General features: G+C 32.6%; 1 protein-coding gene and 1 non-coding gene across 2 annotated transcripts; one reads left to right on the top strand and one right to left on the bottom strand.

Moving 5' to 3' along the window:
- The first annotated feature begins 1,238 nt into the window (after positions 1 to 1,238).
- Positions 1,239 to 21,722, top strand: LOC123678981 (sodium/potassium/calcium exchanger 4-like). Its single transcript, XM_045616278.1, has 8 exons — positions 1,239 to 1,422; positions 10,222 to 10,480; positions 14,910 to 15,274; positions 17,172 to 17,342; positions 18,530 to 18,983; positions 19,039 to 19,245; positions 20,490 to 20,591; positions 20,789 to 21,722. Exons 2-8 carry the CDS (start codon positions 10,399 to 10,401, stop codon positions 21,097 to 21,099), a joined length of 1,692 nt encoding a protein of 563 aa, XP_045472234.1. The 5' UTR covers positions 1,239 to 1,422; positions 10,222 to 10,398; the 3' UTR covers positions 21,100 to 21,722.
- Trnan-guu lies at positions 13,385 to 13,458 on the bottom strand. The gene has a single exon. It is a non-coding gene; the product is annotated as a tRNA-Asn (tRNA).
- Positions 21,723 to 22,340: the final 618 nt, after the last annotated feature.

A 22,340-nucleotide genomic window follows, 5' to 3' on the forward strand; every position in this document is an offset into this window, starting at 1 on the left:
ATTTCGATATAAGTACCAAAAAAAAAACACGAGCTAAAAAAAATTCAATTTCCTTAGTAAGAATTAATTATGAATTTTACTCATCATTTTGAACTACAATCACGTGAATTTTTAAAATTGTCATCTTGAAATGAACGGTTCACTTTTTGTCTCGAATTTTTTTTGAGCAAATTCATTTGCATTGTTTTCTGGTCCTCATTCTCAATCATTAGTTTTTCAACATAAAATTATTTATATACATCAACTCTCCAATTCCAGTCTCCATTCAAATATTGTATCTTTTCAATATCTGGAAAAAAAAAATCATTTTGCTTCTTTCATAACAATATCAAAGAAGTTTACTTTGAATTTTATAATTGAATTGAAAAATTTTATAATTTTTTTCAATTATAAGAAAACACTGCTCCTTATCATCATCAAAACATTTTGCATTAAGATTTGTCTTTATTAGACGCAATCGCTCTTTTTATTAAAATTTGAAAATACAGCCATTTTGCCCCCAAAATTTTCATCAACGAATCGAAAACAATCGTTCAAGACCATTCATGACTCATAATAAGAAAATGGCATTTTAGCAGATAGGAGCCTGCATAGTGAGAAAAATCATTATTAAGGAGAGGAGTGAGTTCATTTTTATAGTGGATTTTCTCTCAATTCATCAATATGGCAACTCAATAGTCCCTGCTTTATGCACCCTTACCTTGATAGCGAAGCGTGGCTTTTTGTCTCAAGAGGTGCCGTTCTGCCGGGAAATGCGTAGTGTGTGGTGCCATCTCTCGAGGTAGCATAAAGACACCGAATAATGAATATAACATGAAGAGTTGCCAAAAATTACACACAATAAAACTAAAAACACAAGTTATCGAATATTACATCTTCCACAATTATTGATTTCTTGATATTTATTCCATAGAATACAGTTTATGTATGAAGTATAACTGAAAATCATGCAATTTAATCTTAAACAGCGTCGATTGTGCTAGAATTCATTCTAATTGATATCAAAATTCAAATAAATATTTCCAAAAAAATATAAAAATACATTTATGGAGTAGACTTCATGTCTATCTCAACAAATTGGTTAGATTAGCGAATCTTTGCAATGTATGATTACTGTTTCACGTTTCTGAGAATTTCATACGATATATCACACACCTGATAATGGAAGAGAATCGACACAAATTTGTTTGTTTTATTAATAACAATAGTTATAATATTGTATGTAAAGGTGAAAAAAGTGGCGGGAGGGGAAATAAATGAAATGATTCTAGTGATAATGAAATTGTAATCTCCTTATTGAGTTGATGATTTATCACTTCCGTTGGTCCATTTCATGAAGAGGGTGAATTATAGGAAATAAATCTCAGTTTTATGCAGTTTTGGTTACTATCTGTGATTGATATGGATTTGTCCTGATATAAGGTATTTAATTATTTAAAATAGATTTACTTCATATTACATACATTGGTACTTACTAATTTATGTTTGCATGATACATATATTATCTATGATTGAAATTTTCAAATACTATTTTTTTACACAATTATTGTGATTATACAAGATGATTTATCAAGAATATTTAAAAAATCACGTTAGAATAAATAGGAATTATCAAAGTAAATTTTAATCTTCACCACGAATTCAGCGTTACCTACTGTATTATCAAGAATATTAAATTATCCAAGTGAATATGAAAACTTTGTAATTTATTCTGCCAACATATCATAAAAACAATACAAAATTTGCAATATTCAAACAAAAACCTAAGCTTCACTCAATGTTTTTCGCTCTTTTCGAATTTCTATTCAATTTTTTTTATCTCATATACCGAATGATATTTTTCGCCTGGCACGTAAATTGAATTTTTTTGAGCTGATTATAGTAAAAATTCTGTCAAATATCAGGGGAAAATGTGGTATTTCAACGAAGATGTGGGACAAAGTTTCAGCATTTTTTTGAAACTAATATCGTTATTGGACATTTTAAACACAAATCCTCATTCATTTTTAAGTACTCTATCTCCACTGAGTTGTTGTTCCTAACATCACCGGTCACACTGTATAAATTAACAATATAAAGCTTCGTACGAAATTTTAAGCTGTTTCCATCATCAGAACCATGAAAAGTTCAAAAAGAATATTGAAAAAGAAATACTCATTGTTAAATATTTCTGAGAAAACAGTTTGATTGGGTTGAGATATTGCGTGTATATAGAGAATAATCATTTCAAGCTAAGTGCAAAATTTGTTGTGGGTAGATATATAGAAAATTCAAAAAGAATATCAAAAGAATTACCCAATATTTCCGTGATGTAGTCAAGGAATACGTATTGATACGAAATCTGATCACATTACGAGAACCATAAAAATTTCAGGAAAAATTGTGTAAAAGAAATACTGAATATTTGCTTGATTACGATGATAATGAACGAGCACTCAAAAGCTCCTGAATTCACGTCGGCGTAATTTTTTTATAAATTAGCAAATCTATGCCACTTCAATTTCATAAAAGTGAGATGCCAAATGTGAAACTTTATTTACTCTGATATAGGAATGATGAAAAAATAAAAATGACGAGAAAAATGTTGTAAAAACTCCACCAAAACACATAGATTAATATTTTTATGGCACCTAATCTATGTTTTTTCTCATTGTTTTATTGCATTCCGTTTGAACTTTCAGATGAATCATTGGTATCTGCTCCTGATGATTGTCTGGAGATTGATCTATTGAGGAATTTGATAATCACTGTACATAAGTCGAAAATATATTTTTCATGGTCAAGATACAGCAAATATTCCAAACTTTTGATTTTTATCAGAATTTCGATCTGAATTTATGAATATTGGGACTATATAGCCAAATTGCTCCTTCAAATTCCAATAATTTCGCTGTCCAATCATATTCACGAAAGATACTTGAATTGAGTTAACATTCTGAATTTCCTGAAAATTCAAATCGCGAAAAATATTCATTTCCTCTTCCACATAAAATTGAACAAATAATGATATCATCCGCTATTATGTTTTCCGACCAGTTAGCATGTGTCGAACGAGTGTTGTACTTTTCCAAAATCTTGTAGACTAACGAGGATCTACGTAGAATATAAGGATTAAGTTGATACAATGATTAACATAAGGAAGGTTGGAATATTTTGTACAAATATTGGTAAAGGAGAATCGGAATACCACGTATTTCTGTTATTCATAATTTGAGAACACAATATTCGCACATGAATGAAAAATTTTTTGTTTCTCTAAGGTCTAAGAGTAATTTCCATGAACCTCAAATCGAATTAAAATCTCAACTTGTTAATAAGTGAACACAATTCTCACTTAGATAGTTTGAAAACAAAACAATTGTATCCAACTGGTTTGAGAGTTGTAAGCCCAGTCTGAATAATTCGGAATGATGCTTTTACAACTTTTTAGATTATCGAAGCTCTTTAAATTATTATTTGATTGACTTGGTCTGCACTTGATGGAAATTCACTATCGAAAATAAAATGACAGTTACTTTATTTCCACTTTTTAATTCTCTAAATTACAATTGTTTCGTTTATAAGCCAAGATTTTTATGAACATAATAGTAATTGAAATTCACCAAATTTTTCTTATTTTTTCTCTTCTCAATTATATCCTATATTGCTTTAAAAATGTTGACGATGTCTTGTGCTGTTTCACATTCACAACAAAAAAGTGAAATAAATTCAACAACTTGTATCCTTCAATTGTATTCACAATGGAAATCGAAACTAACAACAGCATTAATATTTTTTATAAAGGGTGTTTTTTTTTAGAGCTATAGAACTTTAAATTGCAATAAAACAACGATGGATTATTCGATTGACATGAATTTTATTTATCCGCAAGATAATCTTATGGCATTACATTTTAAATATAATTTCTGGCATATGACCGTCACGGCTGGCTCGGATGTAGTCCAATCTGGACGTCCAATTTTCGATGATTTTTTCCAACATTTGTGGCCGTATATCGGCAATAACACTGCGAATGTTGTCTTCCAAATGGTCAAGGGTTTGTGGCTTATCCGCATAGACCATGACTTTACATAGCCCCACAGAAAGTAGTCTAGCGGTGTTAAATCACAAGACGTGTCTTTCAATAAATCGATTGTGGCACGAGCTGTGTGACATGTTGCGCCGTCTTGTTGGAACCACAGCTCCTGGACATCATGGTTGTTCAATTCAGGAATGAAAAGGTTAGTAATCATGCCTCTACACCGATCACCATTGACTGTAACGTTCTGGCCATCATCGTTTTTGAAGAAATACGGACCAATGATTCCACCAGCCCATAAAGCGCACCAAACAGTCAGTTTTTCTGGATGTAACGGTGTTTCGACATACACTTGAGGATTAGCTTCACTCCAAATGCGGCAGTTTTGTTTGTTGACGTAGCCATTCAACCAGAACTGCGCTTCATCGCTAAACAAAATAAAATGGACGTAGTGAGCGATACGTATTCCGCACAGAACCATTATTTCCTAAATAAAATTGCACTATTTGTAAGCGTTGTTCAGGCGTGAGTCTATTCACAATGAATTGCCAAACCAAACTGAGAATAAATCACTTGACAGCTGTTAAATCGGTCGCCATCTTGAACAGTAATGCCAACTTAAAGTTATATACCTCGAAAAAAAACACCCGTTATTAATAATATTATTAAACGTTCCCTTGAGCCAAGAAACTTATAATGTGGAAAGAACTTAATATCATTATCCAACAAGTAACTATAAACAATGATTACACAGGCCAACAAAATGAAAAAAAAAATTTGGTGCCAGAAATCTAACATCTGATTTTAGATCTTTTTAATGTGCTGATTCCAAAAATGCCACCAGATTTTCTATCAGCTCTAGTTTTTGAGATACACGTTACAGGTTAAATGATATATTTTTTTCTGATAAAGGACAACAAACAAAGAGATAAATATTTACTTAATCGTCAAAATAGAAATTTTCTAGAATCTAATTAGCCAAATGGATACCTGGAATTGTCTCTGACCCATTGTTCCTATACTAGGAACTACTCAATACAATGCTCTCTTAATTACTTTTATACCCGTAATTGCCTATGACCCGATCCTTCTTTACCTGCTTGGCTGTACTTGATTTAGTATATTACTGAGTTTTCCCAAGTAAAGTTGTGCTATCATTTTGTGTAAATTTTGGTCGTTTTGTAGTATCAAGACACTAAACTGAAACAATGGCATCCACAAGCAGACGTATCTGTGTAAATCATCCCGATTTTTTATGTTATGTGTGTGGTGAATACACTTTGAAAGAGAGCAGAAAAACGATTTCTGACTTTGTGAAAAGAGCTTATTTTGCCTATTTTGGCGTTCATTTAGGAGATCAAGATAAATCTTGGGCCCCACATTTCATATGTAAAACATGTGTTGAACATTTGCGACAGTGGACAACTGGAAAGAGGAAGTGCCTAAAGTTTGGTGTACCAATGGTTTGGAGAGAACCGCGGAACCATCATGACGACTGCTATTTTTGTCTCGTTAATATTAAAGGCATAAATAGAAACAATAGACACAAATGGACATATCCTGATCTAGATTCTGCAAGAAGGCCTGTAGTGCATTCGGAAGAAATACCCGTTCCATCATTCAGCAGTTTACCCGAACTGACAGAAGATGATACAGAAACATCAACGTCTGACGAAGTTAAAAGAATTCAATCAGAAAACGACAGCGATTTTGAAGCAGATTTAGCAACTCCGCAGTGTTTCAATCAAGAAGAACTAAACGATCTTATAAGAGACCTGAATCTCTCAAAGGAATCCGCTGAATTATTTGCATCCAGATTAAAAGAAAAAAATCTACTTTGTCGAGGTACTAATATTACATTTTATCGTAAAAGAGATAAGGATCTGCTGCCTTTTTTCACTCAGGAAAATGACTTGGTATTCTGTAACAATATAAAAGGGCTCTTAGAAAAAATGGGTTTGCCTGAATATACATGATTGGCGCCTTTTTATTGACAGTTCAAAACGTAGTTTAAAATATGTTCTTTTACATAACGGTAACAAATATGGCTCAATTCCTATTGGCCCTTCTACTACCATGAAGGAAGAATATGAAACAATAGCATTAGTTTTGAGAAAAATTAAATACGAAGAACATCAGTGGTTATTTTGTGTTGATTTAAAAATGGTTAACTTCCTCCTTGGACAGCAGAGTGGTTATACAAAATATCCTTGTTTTTTGTGCCTTTGGGACAGCAGAGCTAAAAATGACCACTGGGTCAACAAAAATTGGCCAAAAATCGCAGGCACCAAAATGTGTGTTGGCCTGTGTTATGATGTGAAATTGACAGATAAGTTGTTGGTGAATAACAAAAACTGCATTATACATGATATACCCAGACATGAAAGAATATTTCAAAGGCATTTCCATATATAATACCATAGGTATTTCTGAAAAAAATTACCACATATTTTGAAAATAAATATAATATGACAACATATTTGAGAAAAATTCACCTCAGTGAATTCATCAGAACAAAACCAAAGATACAACATCAAAAGATGATCATTCAGGAGTATTTAAGTCAACTTTTAAGGATTGCGAAAAAGTTTATATTTAGTATTTATACAGGGTGGTTCAACGAAAACTCATTTCCTCGATTTTTCGACTTTGAACTGAAAATGAAGAAAATTGCTTTTCCGCTTTTTTCATCCCCGTAACTTCAAACCCTAACGGGTATGAGCACAACCCCCTGATTTTGATCAGGAATGCGTGTTGTTGCGATAACTAATTTCGAAGATCGTATCGAGTATTATCTGACCTTAAAATTTCGCTTCAAAATATCCATCGATAATGAAATAACAGCGAAAATAGTGAAATGGGCAATGTGGAATTCATCTCGAGAATATTATTCGTATCCTACACATTTCGAAGGTATTTTGTAGTAAGTACTCTTAAACTATTTTACCTACTATTTTGTTATCGATGGAAATTTTGGCGCGAAATTTCAGATCAGATCAGATCAGATAGTACTCGATAAGATCTTTAAAATATAGTATCGCAACACCCCTCATCCCTATTCAAAATCAAGGGGTTGTGCTCAACCCTGTTAGGGGGTTGAAGTTAAGGGGGTGCAAAGAGCGGAAAAGTTGTTCCCCCTCGAATCAGAAATTGACGGGTTCGAACGATTGTTCCCATTTTCATTTTAAAGCCGGAAATCAAGGTGTTGAGTTTTCGTTTTGAACAAACAGAAAGATCTTTTCATATTGAAATTATTGAACATGTAATGAGTCTCTTTGATTAACTTGATAGCAAGTAACAATTGTACAATTCCAATTAATTATTAGAATTAGGACATACATTTATTCATGATTTTTGAATTCTACATACCGAAAAGGAGAGTTATGGCGTAACATTCCTAGAAGCTTTAAAATATACATAATAAAATTGGTATATCATTTAACGACAAAATAGAAGTAAACAACTTGCCGTTTTTAAATATTATCTAGCTGTAAATCTTTTATTGCTGGAAATCCCAGGATCCATTACCTATAATATGTTCCTACCCCCATATACTTACCTACAGAAGTGATTTTCATCTAAAAATTTCGGATATTAAAAATGTAAAATCTGAAGAAGCTATTCACTGCATAGGGAAACAATTGAAAATTATGGAATTGAAAAGTGGAACTAACGGGTGTTTTTTTCGAGGTATATAACTTTAAGTTAGCATTACTGTTCAAGATGGCGACCGATTTAACAGCTGTCAAGTGATTTATGTGTGATAGTTTGGTTTGGCAATCCATCATGAATAGACTCACTCCTGAACAACGCTTGCAAATAGTGCAATTTTATTTCGAAAATAATGGTTCTGTGCGGAATACGTATAGCGCACTACGTCCATTTTATTTTGTTTAGCGATGAAGCGCACTTCTGGTTGAATGGCCACGTCAACAAACAAAACTGCCGCATTTGGAGTGAAGTTAATCCTCAAGTGTATGTCGAAACACCGTTACATCTAGAAAAACTGACTGTTTGGTGCGCTTTATGGGCTGGTGGAATCATTGGTCCGTACTTCTTCAAAAACGATGATGGCCAGAACGTTACAGTCAATGGTGATCGGTATAGAGCCATGATTACTAACTTTTTCATTCCTGAATAGAACAACCATGATGTCCAGGAGCTGTGGTTCCAACAAGACGGCGCAACATGTCACATAGCTCGTGTCACAATCGATTTATTGAAAGACACGTTTGGTGACCGCCTAATTTCACGTTTTGGGCCTGTGAATTGGCCTCCAAGATCTTGTGATTTAACACCGCTAGACTACTTTCTGTGGGGCTATGTAAAGTCATTGGTCTATGCAGATAAGCCACAAACCCTTGACCATTTGGAAGACAACATTCGCCGTGTTATTGCCGATATACGGCCACAAATGTTGGAAAAAGTCATTGAAAATTGGACGTCCAGATTGGACTATATCCGAGCGAGCCGTGGCTGTCATATGCCAGAAATCATATTTAAAATGTAATGCCACAAGATTATCTTGCGGATAAATAAAATTCATGTCAATCGAATAATCCATCGTTGTTTTATTGCAATTTAAAGTTCTATAGCTCTAAAAAAAAACACCCTTTATAATGACTGCTTAAAATATTATTTGACTGTTATACTGCTCTTGATAGATCAACCAGTTCGTTTTATACGGTTATTTTTTTAAAGATTGGCCTATACTTTGAATAATAAATTTTTGAATTTTGTCATTTTTGTATTTTGTGCTTGATTGATCAATTTCAGGTCCTTTTCAATATAGTCAAGTATTACGAATTGGTTTTCCATTAATTTTAATACTTGAATATAAAATCTAAATATTTGTTTTTTGAATATTTCTAGTGATCAGCTGAACTTGTATCAATGATATAATGAATTATATAATCTCTGAGAATACAATTTCGCATTAATAAATAATTCAATACTTACTCATAAATAATTTGCGGTAGACAGTAAATTTTTCAATTTAATTTTTCCCTTTATTTCGTGACGTAGCAAATGAATATAATATCAATAGGTGACTTTTTCAATTCAGATGACTGTGATTTCATGAGGTGAGACTAAATACTTTTTACCATGCGGTATCTGTGTACCTTGTAGTGAAGCTTGATTCTGTTTTAGTTTCCACAACGAAAATTGAACTGGTAATGTTAGACACCATACTGATAGGTTCAATACACACTAAACTTAATGATGTTTGTTTAATTTTCCTTTGATGTTTTTTTTTACTTCAACTCTCCTCTAGGTCTTAATGAAGCACACTACTCTCTTTGTTTTGAAGACGTCTTCTACAAAGTAAAGAGTTAATCTATTATTTAGAGAATATAATTAATGAGATAGGTATTATGTTGAACAAGCAAACAAAAACTGTATTCGAAACCCTTTGTGTATAAAGAATATGAAAAATGGTCGTTTAAAAGGTAATAAGATGAAATATCAATTATTGGAGCATTATTGAGAATATGGGTCAAGTTCCTTCGATACTATTGTTTCAATCTGAATGAATTAAATGCCAATTTTTATCTGATTATCCATTTGATCCTTGAAAGGAATTTTATCTATTAAAATATTTTCAATGTTTTATTCTTGATTTGGATAAACAAGTTCCAGTCAATTTTTAATATTCTATCTTAATTTCTAACGAGGCAATATGAAATGAAGAGTACAACACTTTTTTGTATATAATGTGAGACCGCGTGACTTCTACATAATATGCTTGTAGAAAAATAGCAGGTAATTTGCATGGGATTAAAAAACATAATTTCTGTAATGTTGATGAAAAATATTATTCAATGGAATCAAACGAATAAAGTCAACTCAACAATATTCTTATTTGATGGAAATTGATATAGATGGATTCGTGTATTGGATTTTGCAAGAAACGAAAGTTATGAGATGCCAATGAAAAACGTCTACAAGGTAGTCTAGTTAGAGTTGTCACGTCTTTAATATGCAGCAATTTTGTTTATTTACAAATCTAGAGATGGCATTTTATACATAACAATTTAAATTTTTATCGTTGAAATGAACGCTGTTATTTTTGCTTATTTGTGGAGTGGAATGACAAAAGTACCACAAAGGTGGATATAAATATTCAATTTATAATTATCTAAGTTGATATTTTAAATTTTTGATGCCGAACTGGAGATTTAATGATGAAATATTTGTTTCAGATTATCCCCGAACCGAATCAAATTTTCAAAAGATGTCTAGAGAATGTTACAAAATAATTCAGCAGGATTTCTTCCTGGATATAATTTGAGGATAGGAATAAATGGTATATTATTTTGAAATATTGGATTCAGAAAGCGAATAGTAAAACTTGCAGTAGCGATATCAAAGAGGATACGATGGAAATGAATGCATTCTTGAAGTTATCTTTATGTGTATTCATTTTCTACAGTGTAGATTGCGGGCGGGTCATCCAACAAGGTGAGTTATTTGAAATATAAAAACACAGAAAACAAAATATATCGATATGTGACGAAAAAAAATTTAAGCATTTTCTTAATCTACGTGTGCGAATCAGTCAATAAAGAGGAATACAGTTCCAATGAAGGAACTTTAAGTTTTTTCAAATTTTCTAAGGGTTAGGCATTCAAATTTTGACAAAAATTTTTCGATATAAAATTTTTAGGGAGAGTTCAAAATTAGGCAAATTAGAGATCGTTCATCCTAACGTCACTCACCACCTTCTCGTAGACCTCACAGTTTGAAGAAATTTGAACTCGAAATTTTCGAAAAAATCAGTAAAAATTGAATTTATATACAAGAATCGTTATATCTCCTAAAATATTTGGCACAGACTTCTCCAATACAAACGTTTCATGAAGATCGAGCTCCAAATATTAAACATGGTGAGATTTCAGATCCGTACCTTGCATAGTGAAGAAGTGGCAGCCTCGAGAATATTTTCAATTTTTTTTCGAAAATTTCAGTTTTTATCCATAACTTCTGAAATAATGGAGTAATTGCCGAAGTGTAAGCATTTTCGTGTTCTACTCTAACGAATCAATCAAAAATAATAAAATTCAATGTTAATTATTGGCGCGAATACACGGATAATGATCTTTTCAAAAAAATGCTACGCCACTGGAATATTTCAAGGTGAGAAATCTCTCATGCCTTTTTTCCAATGGAGCGTCATTTTTATCACAAGAAAAATGAAACATCTTAATGCGTACTTTCCATTCTTTCGATAAATTGTCTATTATCAGAAAGTTATAGATAATGTATTAAAGTTAAGTTATTTTTTTTTGCATAAAAAGGCTCTCATTACGAAAGAAGGCATGAGAGATTTTTGTCGCAAATTGAACGAGCAATTTAAAAATGAGTTTCGAAATATCTCAGTGACGTACCATTTTTTCTCCCAAAAAAATTGAGAGCAATAAAATAATTCAAAAATCAATTTTATGTTGAAAAGATTATGTTTATTTCTAATTTCTAGTACTAATAATACGATTCTTAGTAGGTAATCAGAATATATTGCGCGTTTAATCCTTTTTTCACGTTAATCTAGCAATAATTTGCTATTAACTATGGATGTTATTCCTATTATTCAATCATTGTTTTCTATGTTAAGTACTTCTGAAAAATTTATAAATAACTTTTATAACCGTATCATATTCAACGTTTATATGCCATTCTACTGAACGATCAAGTGAAATTATAAATTTTTCGGTTCAACTACCAATGAGGTTGGTATTGTTGGAATTTTATAACAGATTTCCTTGAAAGACAAAAATTTGAATTCATGTTGAATCGAAAAGGATGTCGATGTTATTTTTCGCTGTACTGTCCAAGGTGACATTATGAAGGTTGAAAGTTATAAATTCCTTAGTTCGAAGAATTGAGAAAAACTAATTCTGGTGTTGCTCATAAAAATGGAATAACCTAATTCATTTTTTTTTCGTACCTATTAATCAATATCGGCTTTCAAAGGATCAGCCGAAAGGTTCTGGGTACGTGACGAATATTCCTGCGCCTTGGCAGCATTATAAAGTACGTGAAATTTGGCGATGTGATAATGAAAATTGTGCTGCTTGTTTCCAGCTCGATCTATTTTTGATCCCTAGTTACAACGTTCATAATTAAGCGTCTGCTGATTACACGATTTGATCCTAAATTTACCTGTTAATAAAGCACATTTCCATTTCTCACAGACCTCTTTTTTTGTAGCGATTTAATTTTTCTCACTCTAGTATTCTAGACAGATATATAAACAGTTTTTAACTCGCCTATGAAACAATGAAAATGAGAAGGAGAAATGCTTTTTCAACCATGTATGTAAATCTAACATCTTGCATATATCTTCAATGCAGCAATTCAAAGAAATTCGTCAATATGCTGAAATATATTTTACAGAAGTTTTTATTGAACATATTTTTTTAAATCGGAAATGAAATTTATTCATTCCGATGACAGCTCAAATTATTCTGAATTTATAAAAAAATATTCAAATGAAAACTTGATAAATTAATTAATTTGTTTTCCATATTGTTACAAAAAGAATTGCGAGAAAATTATTGAGTAACAGATATCAGTTTCAAATATCAGGAACACAAAATTTGAAATTTCTGGGTTATCTTTTCCAAAATTTCCCAAAATTAGATGCAAATGCCCAAAGGGAAAGGACGTAATTTAATTTGACCACGATTCATTGTCAGTGTGTTGAAAATTAACATTTGAAATCAACCTAATCCAAAATTCGAAAAAATACGGCAAAAAAGACTTTCCTAGATTCGAGTAGAAACAGGATTTGGGAATGAAAAATTTTCAGTTGAAAAAAACACGTAGAATGTCTGTTCCTCTTTTTATTCACCACTCAAAATTTCATCACAGACAGGTTATTCAAGAGAAATTTTAATTTCTAATCTCAGAAGCCTGTTCTTGGACACAATAACCCAGACACAACGGAATATTCTATCTTTTAACGTTTTGTTTTATAATGTAACTGATACTTAATTGCAAGTTTTAAAATCTGAATGAGCCAAAAGCAAGTTTGCGCATTCGTAAACAGAACTAGACAGGTGTTAGACTTTTCCTAATGAGTCCATACATTCTTTCTAAACTCAGTCAGTTCGCAGTATTCGATTGGAATTTTTTTGTGGAGTTATCATTATGTTATATGAAAGAATATTCAATCAGGTTAAACACGATTCCTATGTGCAGGTAATAAGCCTTTTTTTTTAATGATGTTGGTTGTTCAATGATGTTTGGAATGTTCAAGTAGTGTAATAGACTTAGTAAAATATTTAGTTATGCTATGAGTATAGATAATTCATTGTGAAGAAAGTATTCTCGTTTAAATTTACTGTTGAAAAATTCAAAAAGTTACGCCCCCGGGTGGGCTCGAACCACCAACCTTTCGGTTAACAGCCGAACGCGCTAGCCGATTGCGCCACGGAGGCTTGTTGATGGAGATGGGATTTATACTGTATAACAACCAAGTATCACTGGCGATTTATAAAATTGGAATTCAGTTCTTTTCTGAGGCAACATCGGCCAAATACAATTTCACACCTCATTCATGTTCGATTATTAGAACTTATGCACTCAATATTCAGATGAAACAATGGTTTCAAATTTAGTATTCGAAATAAATCTTTTAATCGAATTGTTAGGTACCTCTTAATTTGAATATCCTTTGCATGAATAAGGTGGGTTTCCTCAAGGGACTCTACCACAATAATAAATTTGTTTAATTATATCATCAGACAGAATAGTTGGAAATGGAAACAATGAATATATCGATCATAAAAAGATACCTACAACGTTTTCAAGGTAGTTCAATTCGATTGATAGAATTGGGGATTTGGAAATTCCTAATGTCATAAAGTTTACGAAACGTTTAAGTCAGTTGAAACTGATAGGACATAAGACATCATGAATCTATGTTTTACAGACAATAAAAATTATGAGGGAGATTAGTTGAGAATTCACAATACAAATACATGAGATAGCAAGTTAATATTCTCTAAATTGCGAACTATTGTAATATTCGATAGAAATTTCAACACGGCAGATACCTATAATAACGGTAGAATATATTGAGAATACTCACGGAAACAAACATTTGCAATATTCTGCTGATTTTTCTAGGGTTCTGACGATGTTGTTAGCACATTTTGCGGGAATATCGTAATCTTTTGTCATTCTATCTATACCCATAGCATAGGTATACCTACAAGTAAAATCCCAATTATAGTTTTATCGGATATGTTGCCACTGAAATATGTTCTATATTTTTTTCGATATTCTACTTGAAATTTTTATGGTTCTGATGAAGTTATCCACTCAGAATTTTGCACTCAACTTGGAATGGCTAGGTTCTCTATATATACACAAAAAAATCTCAACTCGAATGAATTTGTATATTTTTCAATATACTTCTTGCATTTTCCATTGTTATGGTGATGTGATCAGCTTGAAATTGTAATTTCATATAAACAACCAATCTCACTCAACTCCATTGGTTCTATGATCATGGGATAATTGGGTAATTATTTTTTTTATTCTTTTTGAATTTTCAATGATTCTCTGATTCGATAAACATGAAATTTTTCATGAAGATTGAAATACATTTCACATTCAATATTTAATTCCGATTGTATATGTAAATTACCTATATGAAATTATGAGAAAAACAAAATTTGAAATAGATCTACTGGTTATCTCAGTATTTCCGTTTACACTTATCTTTTCAAAATTAGCTGATATCAAAGCATTTATGTTATTGCCTCTGGAATTTTTATTTCCCATTTTATTCAATGGCAATAATTCAACTTTTTGCGATACTGATATTCATAAAAATATAAGGATATTCTCTCGAATAATACTGTATAATATAATTTTTTTACAGGTGTAATCAACTATAACTCATTTTCTCCTTCAGTTTTGTTGAATTCTTCATCTACCAATATCACCGAATCAAGACATCTCCTACTCGAAGAGGAAAAGAAGGATCAGGCAACTAAAGATCCTAAACCATCTGAAGAGTTTAATGATATTGGAAAATCACCTCTAATAACAATTTTGGATAACCTAACATGCCCAGATTCCTCAGAGGATTTTCCTCACATTTTTTCCGCAGAAGAATTAAGAACATGGGCTATAATCCCTGTGATATTAGTAGGAATATACTGTTTCACTATACTCGCTATAATCTGTGATAAATACTTTTTGCCGTGCATGGAAGTTCTTTGTGAAGTGTTTAATTTACCACAAGTGAGTACCTACTTTTATTCATTTCTTTCATGTTTCTCAAATATATTTTGGATGTTTTTTAAGCATTTCTTGAAAGATTGAACTATCGAATATTTCTCTCACTACTCCATCAAAATCGTTTGGAAATATAGGGTGTTTTTTTTCGATATATATAACTTTAAGTTGGCATTACTGTTCAAGATGGCGACCGATTTAACAGTTGTTAAGTGATTCATTCTCAGTTTGGTTTGGCAATTGGCAACATCATAAATAGACTCACGCCTGAACAACGCTTGCAAATAGTGCAATTTTATTTCGAAAATAATGGTTCTGTGCGGAATACGTATCGCGCACTACATCCATTCTATTTTGTTTAGCGATGAAGCGCACTTCTGGTTGAATGGCTACGTCAACAAACAAAACTGCCGCATTTGGAGTGAAGCTAATCCTCAAGTGTATGTCGAAACACCGTTACATCCAGAAAAACTGACTGTTTGGTGCGCTTTATGGGTTGGTGGATTCATTGGTCCGTACCTACTTCTTCAAAAACGATGATGGCCAGAACGTTACAGTCAATGGTGATCGGTATAGAGCCATGATTACTAACTTTTTCATTCCTGAATTGAACAACCATGATGTCAGTGGTTCCAACAAGACGGCGCAACATGTCAAACAGCTCGTGCCACAATCGATTTATTGAAAGACACGTTTGGTGACCGCCTAATTTCACGTTTTGGACCTGTGAATTGGCCTCCAAGATCTTGTGATTTAACACCGCTAGACTACTTTCTGTTAGGCTATGTAAAGTCATTGGTCTATGCGGAAAAGCCACAAACCCTCGACCATTTGGAAGACAACATTCGCCGTGTTATTGCCGATATACGGCCACAAATGTTGGGAAAAGTAATCGAAATTGGACGCCCAGATTGGACTACATCCGAGCCAGCCGTGGCGGTCATATGCCAGAATTCATATTTAAAAATGCAATGCCACAAGAATATCTTGCGGATGAAAAAAATTCATGTTAATCGAATAATTCATCGTTGTTTTATTGCAATTTAAAGTTCTATAGCTCTAAAAAAAACACCCTTCACATTCTTATCTACAAGGTGTCTCAAAAGAATGTTTAGATATAATGGTTTAGCTCACTCTGTGAACGGTAATTCTGCGACCATAGCGTGAAGAAAATTCCACAATATTCGAGGTTCTTGTCACTTAAATAATCCATCCCTATAAATTTCAAAATGTGCAAGAGATAAATCCCCAAGATCCACTAACCACTTTGATCTATTTGTATTTCTGAATGGAAAAATATCTCCTATCACAACTCATTTGAATGAGTTGTGTAACAACAATTCATTAATCTATAATTAGAAATTGAAATGTTCTACATTCAATTGATACTCATAGGTACAATGAATCTACTAAGTCAAACGATTTTTTTAACGTTAATATTGAATTTTGTTTACTTGATGAAGTTGAAACATTTCGATCAAGTGTAAATTTCAGTATTCATTCAATTCATCGATTTTTTTCAGTGATTATAATATTTGGAATGAAACTAAATTTTTCCCTACAAATGCGTTATATTTATTGTGAATAATACCTACCTAAGAATGTATTAGGAAATTATACGGATACGTCTTATCAATTGAATCTCAATATGAAAACCTATTTATTGAACTTTGTTTTGTTTCATGAGATCCGAGTATTCAGCAACAATATTTGTCGATATATTGTTCGCAAATCAATCAAGTAATTATAAGATAATTACTTTCAAGTTCTATCAATATGATTGAAGTGCTCATCTCACTAAAAGATCAGTGCTCCCTTTACATCTGATATTCATGTTTCCGTTTGACAAACATTGAAGAAACTATGAATTGTATATGATTTTTTTTAATAAAAATTTTTTCAGGATGTAGCAGCAGCCACCTTCATGTCCATAGCGACATCAACCCCAGAACTATTCGTTAATATTATAGGAACCTTTATAACGAAGTCTGATTTAGGAGTTGGTACCATTGTGGGTTCTTCTCTATTCAATGCTCTTGGGGTAGCAGCTATAGGTAGCTTAGCAGCGTCTCAAGTGAGTTTTCAATGACACATAAGTATATTAATAATGAACGGTAAGCAGGTGGCCAAGTATTAAAATGAACGATAAACAAGTGGCCAATATTATAATGAACGATAATTACGCGTTCAAGTATGTCTCTCAAGTGAGTTTTCAATGATATCTTATTGATAATGAATAGTAAGCAGGTGGCCAAGTATTGAAATGTTGTACATATCTATATCTAAAAATATATAAACCAAAACTCAAAATCTGTTGTCAATTTCGATCAAAATCGATTGTGTAGGTACCTCATGGATCCTCCTAGCTCAAGAACCCAATCTATGAACTCTAAGGGTTAAAATCAAGGAATAAAAATGAAAATAAATTTCTCGAAAATTAGTGACAATTTATGAAGTGATTTGATATATTCTATGATTAGAAAGACATACTGAATCTTTATGTTTGAAAGAGGAAAGCACTGATCTGAAGTCAGGAGCACTATTCATTCAAGCGCCCTTGGAGGCCACATATATCTATAATAATTCTGTGGTCTTTAAGAATGCAAATAGTCCATGAATGATGGAGCACTCAAAAACCCCTGAATTCACGTCAGTGCTTTCTTCATTTTCTCAATGAATTATTTCCATAAATCCCCTCATACAGGCTGTTCCTAAATTGGAGCTACAAACGAAAATGACAGATTCCTCAAAGTACTATAAACATGGGTCCGCAAACGCTTAGTTTTTGAGTTACAGAGTGTTAAAGTTTGATTTTTTCAAGTTTTTTTCTCATAGCACCTTCCACCCATAAGATAGTTAACTCAAATTTGGCATAGATATGCCAATTTAAGTTTTCATCGCTAATTTTGAATGCAAATCTACAGCTTGATATTTTTTCTTTCCTTCAGAACTTTTTTTGTTGCACAACTGGTAGTTAGAAAAATGTAAAAGGAAACTTTGGAAACCATTTTTTGGTTTCTTGTAGTTTTTCATATCTGCTACTGATTTCGAGAGAAAAATGCAAATAATTCCCTATTAATTCTCCGGAAAATCCAAATTATTATAAAGATATAAAAGCTGTGATGAATAAATTATAAGTTTTGTTACTTTTTCACCGAATCTTTAGTGAAGATTAATAAAGATTGGATACATCTTAAAATAATCCAAGGAATTTGTATCTTTCATATTGGCTATTCTTCATTTCTTTTTTTATTATTTTAGCCCATCCAATTGGACTGGTGGCCGCTTACAAGAGATGTCATCATCTACATATGTGCAGTATTCCTTTTAGTTTTAATAACATGGGATGGTTACATTTACTGGTACGAAGGACTCATACTCTTCGTGGTATATTTCCTTTACTTCACTGTTATGTATAATAACACCAGAATCTCAAATTTTATCTCAAAATTCCTTCCAAAGAGGAAGGTTCGTACAAGTGATTGCGATGAAGCAAAAATAAAAAACGACCAAGATTCCTTGAGAGATTCTGTGAGCGGTAGAAAAATATCAACCGCATCTCCATATGGTTCCTACATGGAAGATTCACACCACAGGCACTCCCAGCAAAATTTCAAGAATACTCAACCAACCATTAGTGTCATACAAATCAAAGATCACGAGAAAGGTATGGCTACGATAGAAGAGAAGAATGAAGATAAGAAAACGGAAGAAGGTAAAGCATTACAATCGTGAATGAACTTTGTATTGATGTGTCTGTATGTTTTCAGAGGAGCTGCCTTGGTACACTTTCCCAAAAGATGCTAATACTTCTGCGAAATGTTTATGGATTTATTTGTTTCCAATCAAATGTTTCTTACACATATTGTTACCAGATCCGAGAAAACACCCCAATTTGTACCCTCTCATATTTTTGATGTGTATAGTGTCTATAGGAGTTAATTCATATGTGGTTTCTTGGATGATAACATTGATAGGTAATTTTTTTTAATCTTAAGCCTTCTCCTAACATACATAGGCGTACAACTATGCTTGCGCCATTTTTCCTGAAATTCGACATTTTATAGTGAAAAACTTCTTATACATTTATGATTCAAAGTATTGTCCTTCGCTGGCCACTACTTTCTCCCATAATCGGAACTTCCTCTTTCAACGTTTCCAAGTATGTATTGACCACTTTCGCAACTTGGGGTCGAGCATTGTCTTGCTGTAAAATCACTTTATCATGTCTCTCGTTGTATTGCGGGCGTTTGTCCTTCAACGCTCGGCTCAAACGCATATTTTGCGTTCGATAACGATTGCCTGTAATTGTTTCAGTCCGTTTTAACAACTCATAATACACAACGCCGAGCTGGTACCACTAAATACTGAGCATGAGCTTGGAACCGTGAATATTCGGTTTGGCCGTCGACGTGGAAGCATTGCCGGGATATCCCCAAGATTTTCTGAGCTTGGGATCATGCTAATGAACCAATTTTACGTCTCCAGTAACAATGCGATGCAGAAATCCCTTCCGTCCTTGCCTTGCAAGCAGCGGTTCACAAGCAAACTAACGCCGTTCAACATTTTTCGGCTTAAACTCGTACGGCACCCAATTTCCTTGTTTCAGAATCATTCCCATGACTTGCCTTGCAGGCGTTTCAAAATGGCTTGTTGCGTCACTCCCAATGATCCTGCCAATTCGTTTTGCGTTTGACACGAACCTTGATCAAGTAATGCCTCCAATTCTGCATCTTCGAAAACCTTGTTGATAATATTCATTGTCACTAATAAATGAAAATCATTAACAAATTGAACGAATTGCGCTTACAACTGCTTCATCACCCAGCTTATTCTCCAGATCTGGCCCCCACTGATTACTGGCCTTTCGCAGACCTCGAAAGAATTGTCCAGGCAAAGATATTTTGCTTCAATGAAGTTAATTGCTGGCGATAAAAGCAAAACAAATCTTTCTACAGAAAAGATATTGAAAAGTTAGAGGATCGTTGAAGTACTTACATGTACCACTCTTCAAGGTGTCTCTGTTGACGAATAAAGTCGAATTTTTGAGAAAAAATATGTTTTTACTCGTTTGGTACGGGGCTTATCGAGTTTTTAAGATATTCAACAAAGTTATAAGAAAAGTAATCTATTTTTCGAATGACGTTTCAAGAATTCAAACAACGAATTGATTCTAAGATATCAAGGGCTACTTTCCTAATGTTAAACTTTCTTACTTTAGGTTCTACATTCAGAATTCCAGATGCAGTGTTAGGGTTCACATTTTTGGCTGCTGGTGGTTGTCTTCCTGAGTCTATATCAATTACAATAATGTCCAGAAGAGGTGAGTCATTAGAAATATAAAAAGTAGACTAAATCATGTCATTGAGTGTGGCTTCCTCATTTTCTGCTCTTAAAAAGTCAGCACACCAAATTAAATTATTTGGGTGCAATTGGCGAATGAGTGACCAAGTACCCAAAAGATCCTGAAGATATGTCTATATTAAAGATTCAAATATTGAAAATATTTAATTTTTGCAGGCGAAGGTTCAATGGGAGTCTCCAACTCACTTGGAGCAAACACCATGAACATTCTCATGTCCCTAGGACTACCTTGGTTCCTCAAAACGATCATGCTGGGAACTAACGAGAACTCTTTCATCAAAATCGAATCGGGAACTATAGAATACACTATAGTGGCACTAATTGGAGTTGCAGTAATATTATTTGTAACTCTATATTTGAACAAATTTCAGTTGAGAAAGAGAGTTGGTGTGATATTGTGCGTAGTGTACTTAGTTTGCATTTCGTTGGCCATAGTTTCTGAACTTTTGACCAGACAACATTGCTGATGATTGATGAAGGTGTACAAAGCAGGTAACCATCAGTTGGAAAAGGATGGTAATTAATTTGTAGGTTATTGAAGATATTGTGATGAATACTTCGGACTATTGAACAAAAATTATGTCTCAAGTGATATTTTGTACGCAGACTAATTATAATTTTTAGTGGTGATGATTTTACCATTTAACAGACTTTGTGACTTCTGATCGGCAACTATTAAACTTATTCCGGTTATACAATGTAAAAAAAATTGTTGTTACATTTTAAATTGTATTTCACATATTTTCCATGTAGTCATAGAGTTTCATTTTTTGTATTTACTATTTTGATTCATCATAATTGAAATAATTTCCTGACTAGATTGAAACCAAACAAAAAGCTAGAAATTATGAAATATGTTATTCCGTTGTCGGTTTCTATCAAGTAGTCAAATTGGATTGAATTCTGAAATGTAAAATTTGATACCCATGTGATAATTCTGAAACTATTTCTTCCATGAAGAAAATTTAAGTTTTCTGTAATTGATCAAAAATTATGTTATATCCATTCCCTTATGTCAAGAAGTGTATTTTTTTCACTTGAAGTTTCTGGATAAACTACAAAAATTGAATAAAATATACTCGTTATTGTTTGTATGTGTTTTTGTTCACGTTATTTGCCTAAACTTTATTTTATGTAGCACGTCACTCAACAGGGTCATACCATAGTGAGTTAAGTTATCATTGAAACTTCCATTCGTAACTTCACAAATGATTAATAACTCAACTAAATACTCATCACCACCGAATATTCATGAATAATAACGAATATTTATATATATCCAATTACTCACTGAAAGAAAATTATTCATCGAATAATTTGTGAATACTCAACTATTCACTGATTATTCATGAATAGAAAACTAGTCATCGAATATTAAACTATTCAGTGAATACTCGAATATTCACTGATTATTCATGAATAGAAAAGTCGTCATTGATTATTCAACTATTTGTTGAATACTCAACTATTCACTGAATATTCGAATATTCATGAACATTCGAATGCAAAACGCAATTCGAATAAATATTCGAATATTCAATTCATTCATTTATGATTCTGGATAAGTAACCTCCTTTCTTGCCAAAAAATAAAATAACATTCAATTCCACAAAAACAAAGAACGGAAAATAAAAAAAATTCGATATATTCATTAAAGAAATGACTCCGGCAAATTAAATGAAAACGTATACCTAGTGTTTTCAATTGT

This window comes from Harmonia axyridis, chromosome 4 (genome assembly GCF_914767665.1).
Source record: "Harmonia axyridis chromosome 4, icHarAxyr1.1, whole genome shotgun sequence".
NCBI lineage: Eukaryota > Metazoa > Arthropoda > Insecta > Coleoptera > Coccinellidae > Harmonia > Harmonia axyridis.